At 45.2% G+C, this 8,308-nt stretch overlaps 1 protein-coding gene across 1 annotated transcript; it reads right to left on the bottom strand.

Moving 5' to 3' along the window:
• Positions 1 to 5,700: 5,700 nt before the first annotated feature.
• LOC104458220 (neuferricin) lies at positions 5,701 to 8,301 on the bottom strand (the record flags this gene model as incomplete). The annotated part of the gene is made up of 3 exons (XM_010084124.1): positions 5,701 to 5,914; positions 7,435 to 7,621; positions 8,232 to 8,301. Coding segments are annotated over 3 exons (471 nt in total), but the record flags the coding sequence as incomplete, so codon positions are not given.
• Positions 8,302 to 8,308: the final 7 nt, after the last annotated feature.

The raw sequence follows: 8,308 nt of genomic DNA, 5'->3' as shown, positions 1-8,308 counted from the left end.
CTGAAAGGCCTAAGCATATGCTAAATGGAGAAACACTAAAACTGGTTAAATAGCGTAACTGGTAATACAGCAATAAATGCTGAAGTGCATTATAAATCCTGTGAGGGAGAGCAGCACTTTCCTTTGGTATCAAGCCCCTGGTTAACTGCTGCAGGAGAGTTGGTAACCCTACCAGCGTAGAATGTGCTGCACCTCGAGACAGTAAATCTGGGTCCAGTTTTGGCAGGATTGCTGGCGAGTGGGAGTGTCTTTGGAGGCTTCCTGTTAACACTGGGCTTCTGACCTTGAAGGAAGGATTCTGAATGGGCAGTGTGGTGCCAGGCATTTGGATTAAGCTGCAGTATTTTAATCTAGGCTGGTTGTGCTCTCTTAAACATGCTGAATCTGTAAAAATCCAATGCCATGTTGTCTAGGTAAACAGGAAAAAAACTTTGCTGATACACAAGGTTATGGTTTGGTGGGCAAAGGCTTCAGTCAGAAAAAATGTGTACTTAACCAAAACTACACGCCATGTTAAGGCTCTCTTCATCCCAAGGGATAAACCTAGTTTAGACTCAGCATTCCTCATCCATGAACTGGTGTGGATTTATGTAATGACTGTTATCTCCAGTGTATGGTATGGACAAGCTGGTGACATATTGCCCTGCTTGGAACAGTGACTTGTCAGTCTTCAAGAGTAAGATGAAATGATAAACCAGACTGCTTCTTTTTATGGGAGACTTACTTGAGGTTTTTCTCAAACTTGTACAAGAAAAGGAGGGGGGAGGGTGTAACTGCTGACATTTGCACGATGAATTTCACATCAAGTCTCACTTGATCTGCACTTTGATTTTCCAATATGCACATATTGTAACTGGAATCTCACCTTCCTAACACTAAAGGAGAATAATGGATGATGATACAAATTTGCCTCACTGTTTAATATCTGCTGCTGTCATGTCACAGAATGCCCTGGGTAACACAGCTGGTCTCTAACACAGTTACTAATACAAATGGTGCATCTCCGGCATAATATTCTAGGTGAAGGAGGTAGAAAATAATGGTGTCTGAAGCATTTAACTGAGCTACAGTTTGGAGCTTTTTTTTTAAATAGATGATGGCAAACATACTAGTCCGTTGCTTTCTGATGTTTTAGAATATCACTGGTTGCAAGTCTTTAGCAGTGAAAGATAATGACGGAGAGTGCATTTGGTGAAAGAAGTTGTGACTCTAGTGTATCCCATGATAACACGTTGACTTCCTTCTTGGTTTGGAGCTACAGAGCTGTGGAGTGGCAGGTGTGTGCTCGGAATACTGACAGCAGTAGAGGAGCGTTCCTCCGAGGCCATAGCCTGTGGACTTCAACTTAATTGGCAAACTGCACAACAGGTAACTGCTAAAGCATTTCAACATCACTTCTTCAGTGACTGCTCTGATGGAAGGAGCAAGGGACCAGGGAGCTCAGTTCTAACAGAATAAGCAATGTTTTAAATGATGGAGAATGTGGATCTTGTGAAAGCTCAGCTTAACTGAATGGCAAGTTTAAGGCTGGCTAGTTGTTCTTTTTAAAAGTAGAATATTATTTATAACTGCCTGAAACTCTGGGAAGTATCTGAGAAACCACATGTAGAGCTCCTAGTTTGCTGTTTACAGCCAATATTGTACCAGCTTTCTTACTGAAGTCTGAAAGGAAAGGTCACTGATAAAGTCATGTATGGCCTGAAGTGTTCATTAAATTTAAACCAACTAAATTCAGTGAATTTGATCATTTCAAAGTGCCTTTGAGATAGTTTCCTTCCAGCCAACTCTGAATAGCTTTCTGCCAGAGTTAAAGGTGAAATCCTTCATGTACTCCGCCTAGTGTTGGTCCGAACTCGCAGACCTCTTGAGATTTTTTTGGGGAGTTTTGCTGGCAATGCTCCACTGCAGGGTACAAACGTGAATGGAGGCACTTGGTAATGTGGTAGTGGTCAACACATTTCTAACTGCATAAACAACTGCTCTTCCTTTTTGTAGCATACTACAGTTGTGACCAAAAACCCCTTTTACTCCTGCTGTCTTTCAATGGTATCTACTATATTGAGACTCAAGTCTGCCAAGCATTGAACAAAAGGGTAAATGGAAACCAAACCAGTTTCTGTCCCTGGGAAGTGATGCTGTCAAACCAGGCTTCAGGGCACTTCAGCAGGGCTGCATGGGAAGTCTGTGGTGGTTCATGCTGTAGCTTTTTGTTCCGAGACTGGATTCCTTTTGATTGCAGTCATCTAGCACTCTTATACAAGCACAAAATGTGGTCTGGCTTCAGTTTTAATTTGTGTATCTGAAAAAGGTGTAGTCGCTGTTTCACACCACTAAGTGGAGTGCGAATGTCAGTGTTGAAGGTACTAACCGAGCGTAGCAAGTTGCTGGCTAAAAGCTGACAGATGCCTTAATGACTTCCTGTGCTGGAGAGCAATGGCTTGTACAACTCATAGTGCTTATAAATTAACTTGTAACAATATGGGAGGCCAAGCCTGGATTTTTTTTGTAGATCAAATGTTAATAGGCAAGTCCTCTTTTTCCTGTAACCAGCAGAGTTGGTACTGCAGCAAACTCATCTTTAGAAAAATCAAAGCTTGTATGAGTGACCATAATAACTCTGAACCTTCTAATACCCTCTGTGAAATAGAAAAGGAAGTCTTAGAACAATGGCATTTTATCTGCAATGTTTGTCTGGAGTCATTGTAAAAAACGTATTTTTCCAATATGCATTACTGTCTTGTGTAATGATTCTACTTGTAATAAAATGCATACCTAGATAATGCAGCGTGAGGTGGAAGCCTTGTTAAGGACCTATCTTCTCCTGGAGGGGCAGCTGCCCCTCTGCAACCTATCCTTCACAAGCCACAAGGAAAAATGGGGATAGAACATTGAACTGGGCATGACAACTTTATTCTTTGTTCTGAAACTATCCCAGGTACTCATCTCAATGTTGAGGAACTGCTACAACTGTTCTTTCGGCTGACAAGGTCTGGTGTTCTAATTTATATCCTGTAGGCATCTTGATTGCCTTTATAGTAGACTTGCCTCCCCTCACTCTTATGAAACTATCCCGACTTCCTCCAGGCCAGAGCTGGTTCAGGGAGTAGATCAGTTCTCAGCTCAGATCCATTGAAATGGACAAGTTGAGCAGCACTGACTCAAAGTAACGTACTACTCGTGCATTCAGTTCTGTACTGGTGGGCAGCATAGCCTCCTCGAGGAGCATAAAACTGCTGCAGGTTAAATACAGGAGAAGGAAAGCTTCTTTGCAATAGCAAAACCAGCCAAAACATCTTTGTGATGTGTCTTTTATTAATAAAAAGCTTAAAGTACAGATGAGGGGTGAGTTTCCGTAGAGCACCGTGTTGCCTTGACCCCTCTAACTGCCACTCTTTTCTTCCCACCCTTTCTACCATGGGAGGATCTAGCTGAGCTTTTGAATGGGAGTAGAAAGAAGATAATTGTGGAGCACTTCAGGTCAATGAGGGAGTCTCCTTGTTTGCTTTAATAGATGACTTATTCCTAGGGCAAGTCAAACTTCCTTCCCTGCCCCCCAGTGTTTCCAAACACCAAACTGAGGAGTAAGCTGTGAACTGGTTTTCAACCAACTTTAACTTAAAGCAACGCCATCCCCTCTTGCCTTGCTGCAGCAGTTTATTTGATTTTTGTGTAGCTCTTGAAGATCAGCCTTCGAGCACTGTTTGCATAGTGCTGAAGCACTACAGCACAATGAAACTTGCTTAGAAGTTCCCCAGCTGGTAACACCTTCACTGGGCCTCCAACTTGTGATGTTAACTTATACTTACAAACCACTTCTTACAGTATTTACTAATCTGGAATTTGCTGCAGCTTTTAAAGCTATTTTAAAGACCCTCACCAATCATTTGTGGGGATGGTTTAACCTCTACACACAAGTTTTTGTTAAAGAAGATGTAGCTAAAAGCAGATGGTGTGCTGACCCTAATAATGCCCACTAAGCTGTTGAGACAAGGCAGTGCTGCTTTGCAGCTCTTTCCTGCAGATTTTACACAGCTTACTTTTTAGGATTGTTAGGTGACATGAATAGCCCCCTCAACTCCCAGGGCTGAGCTTCCCTCCTACAACTGTGCCAGGGGCCTTGAATGCTGTGTGATGGCTCTGTTGCTGCTTACCTACATCTATATCCTCCACTGATGACTGCTAAGAGCTGGCACAGCTGCCTGGAAGTGCCTTGGCGGACTTCAAGATTATGGTGGAAAAGAAATACACCAGCATGAGGTTAAAAAAAAAAACAAACCTGAAACACAAACCCCCGAACATTGATTACATTAAGCACATACGTGTTTAAATTGCTGTACAGCTCCCTGCCAGGGCACTTGTAGCCTCATCTTAGTGTTGTAGGTGAGAAGTGCTGTAGTGTGTCCTCCTGTCACTGCAGTGATTCCTCTTGCTTTGAAGCTCCCAGCCTTCCTGTAATCGCACTGGTTATTAACTAATTACTTTCATTTATGGAACTTTCTTTAGAGGTAGTAGCAGCTCAAAACTAATGAGTTTAGAAGTGCCTCCTGGCTATTCATGAATAGGTGGTGGTTGCCTTCAGGAAAAGAACTGAAGACAGCTCAGCAGGGATCTGTGCCACGGCTGCAGCTCTGCCAGAAGCTCGTTCTAACAGCAAACTCAGACTCAACAGCAAGTGGGTTTGCAGCACCCGGGCCCTACGCAGGTATGCCCTGGTCCTTTTCAGGCCTGCACAGAAATAGTAATAACGTGCCCTGCTCTCCTGGGAGTCACTCACTGAATTTTGCCAGCTATGATAAAATATGTCCAGACTTTAAGGAGCTGGGCCTGGGGAGGATACCTCCAGCCTCAGGTCTGATGGATGTGTACCAGAGGGGAGGAGATGGGATGCAGGTTAGAGCAGGGCAGGTGTGTTGCCATATAGCTTCTGTTATTGCCTCTTTCAAACTACTCATTCCTGATGGGAGTAGTTTGAAAGCAGTGAAGTGCAGGACCAGGATGCAAGGTTAATATAAACCAACAATCCTCGTAGGTGGTTTCCAGTATCTTCTTTGCACAGTATCTACAAACACTAAATAAGGAAATTGAGCTCTGACCTTTGCCTTCTGAACTCCAGGAATTTGATAAAGCTTGTGTATGACTAAACTGCACAACTTCGAGATACTATATCTTAATTGTAGGAGAAATTCAGGCTTCTCCCTGCTACCTTTAAACTCTCTGGAGTAAATCAGATGACTGGGAAGGAGCATCCTTGCAGTAGGCAAAGTTCAAGGGACTGGAGAACTGCATAAACTGAGGTCAGCGATGCTGCAGCAGTTCTTGTGCCAACTACCTTGCTGCCTTAAAACACAACACATGGTACCCAGCACACGAACATCTATTTCCCGACAACACAATAAATCAGTTTTTAAATATAATTCAGACTGTGCATCTTATAGTTTGTTACCAGATGTAAAAAGGCCATAGGAATAAAGTATTAAGAAAGAAAGGAGCCCATTGCTGATTTTTTAGCCACTAACTTAGCTGAAGTGCTTCCTCCTCTCAAATCCATCTCCACACATTAGAAAGAGTCACAAATAACAACTGTTATTGCTCCTTTTGCACAGACAGATGGAAGGGAATGGAGCTGGAGCTGCAACTGCCCACCCAAGTGCAACATTTCACTGCAGGACTCTCTGCCCTTCTTGGATCTAGCACTCGGAATCACGCCGTTAGGACACACTGCTCGGCCCGTGGATGGCAGCCCTCATATTCCTCCAGGTGAGGGTTATCCAGATCGCCCCTGTTGCTGTGCTCACTGGAGTCCGGCTGGCCCCACGGGGGACCGGTACTCCTCACGCATACGCAGTGGCTCCCCTTTGAACCAGGTTGGTACAGCTTCCGGGGGACTCCAGTCCAGTCTCTGTTCACTCCCCCACTAAGAATGGAAAATTAAAATAAATCACAAATTCAAACCCATTAAAATCCTTCCAGAGAATAGAGAATCATTAGATAAAAACCAAGACAATCTGTGAGTCAGAACTAACAAAACACTCACTGAGGTACACTTTGCTCCCAATATCCATCCCATAGCCTTCCCATACCTTTTATTGGCTCTGCTTCAGAAACCAGCGGCCTGAACGGGGTTTCATCAATGCTCTCACCCTCCTGGGACCGCTAACTGCTGCTTCCCACGTTTCTATTGCTGGAAAAGGAATCCTACCCTTACGCAGCACAGCAAAATGCCTTTTTTGGGGGTAGCTAATTGCTCACAGATAACCACACGCCATCTTCTGTACTGTAACTGAACTTAGCAATTTTGAGAACTAGGGCAAAAGGAAAAAAGAGTCTCGAATATTTCCGCAACCACTTCTCTTTATGGGCCAAATCCTGCCTGTTCCCCTAACTACTGCATCTTTTAAGCGTGTAAACGCTTGCACACGTGACTGCCACACAACACCCAGTCCCAAGGCTGTGCCCAAGCTCCTTCACGTGTAGAAGGAGATCTCCCAAGGTACGTGGTGCTACTGGTGTACTGAAATGAAGCCTAAGTACTTTGCAATGTGGTCCATGAAATAATTTCATCTTAAAAACAAAATAGTCCTTCAACTGAAAGAGGAACACAACTAAATAGGCCAAGTAGGAAATGACTGTTCAAAGCTCAACCTCATTTTTGTGTGGTTGTAAGTAAAAACTGCTGTGGCAGTAGCTTTTGAGACAAGCTGTGAAACTGAAACACATGAGCTAATCCTTGATTCCTGATAGGTGAGAAAACCTGCTCAAATGCAGCAGACAGTCCTAGTGAGATTTCTGTCCTGTTTTCCTGAGAACAGGAGGCACACATGGTGACTTCTGAAACCTGATTTTGGTTCCAATGTAATGGAAGATTTTTTTGCATCACAACTAAAATTCATAAAAATTAATATTGGGATGAAACTTTATTTTCCTTTTACCTGCTCACCAGGTCATTGAGCAGAGTTCCTCTCTGCTACCTCATGCTGGAGAACATTTTCACCAGTCCAACCTACATCTCTGTGCAACTGGTTTGGAGGCTACCTGTGGTTGCTGGGCTGGCACAGAAATCTCGGGACTCCGCTTCACACAGCGGCAGCAGCTCAACCTGGCACAGACAGAACGGCACAGCTGCTCCTTGCTGGTTGGCTCTGCCTCTGTCAGAAGCACAGCTTGAGGAATGTTGACGGGGAAGGGAAGGGACCATGCCTGGCACATTCCAGCCACGCCAGCACTCGGCACGTTAGGATCAACCTGTGCCCTTCTGCAGAGCAGTGCGCGAACCTCGCATACAGACTATGGACAGCAGTGGCTGCAGGAGCCAGGACGTCTCCCTCTGCCACTCCTGCTACGAGAGACAATGACAAAGCTCAGGACATCCAAAAAAAGGGCAGAAGTGCTCTGCTCCAAAGGGTCTAGGAATGATGGCAGGAAGGCAGAGTTTACCTCTGTTTAGAACACCAGAAGCGGCTGCCCTTAGCAGAGCTCCATTCCGAGTTGCAGGCTGGAAACTGCTGCTTCCTCTGCTCCCTTTCTGCTTTGAACTTCAGAGCTTCCTCAATCGCAGCCTCAGCCTGCCTTAAGGCTTCTGTTGGTGCCCCATTTTCATCATAGAATCTGCCCACCAGCTTCCCTGGAAGAGAAGACCGATTAAGACCACAGTGTTTCCAGGCAAGGAAAATGAATAGTTCTATTTGTTATTTAAAGATAAAAAAGGTAGATTTCGCCATGGTGAGAACTGAACTGAGCTTCCATCCCTTCCACTCTTGGATCACACAGCAATTTATCCATACTAATAAACCCACGCAGGACAAGCTTAGGCACAGACTTAGGAAAGATCAGAAAGTCAATGCCACTTTCAGCTGCAGAACCCCGCAGCCTTTCCCATCCATGCACCTCATTCCCCAAAATAGTTTCCCTGCACTGCTGCTCCTGCAGTCTCCCGAGTCCTGCTAATGTCAGCACTCGCAGCTCTGGCTCCATCCTCTTGTTCAGCAAAGATGAACAAAAGCAGGGCAGAGAGCTGCAGACAGCCATGGGGAGGAAAAACTGTTCAGCTTCCCCTCAGAGGAAAGCAGAGCTCAAGCTAGGTGTGATGTACAGCCGCTCGCTCCCAGGTTTCAGTTCGCTGGTCTCCTGCAGCACCGCTGGACGGCCCTGGCCAAGGGGACATGTTGGGGACGAACCCTGGCACCCCAACCCTCGCACCCGCCTGTCCCTGCTCACCCAGCAGGACCACTCACCCACGGGATCGTAGTTGTCGCCATAGAAGGACAGCCAGCTCTGGATGGTGGCCAGCTCGCCCGGTGACAGCCCTGAG

The sequence above is a fragment of the Pterocles gutturalis genome, unplaced genomic scaffold (assembly GCF_000699245.1).
Source record: "Pterocles gutturalis isolate BGI_N339 unplaced genomic scaffold, ASM69924v1 scaffold27865, whole genome shotgun sequence".
Classification (NCBI taxonomy): Eukaryota; Metazoa; Chordata; class Aves; order Pterocliformes; family Pteroclidae; genus Pterocles; species Pterocles gutturalis.
This window is presented reverse-complemented; position numbering and strand designations above follow the sequence as displayed.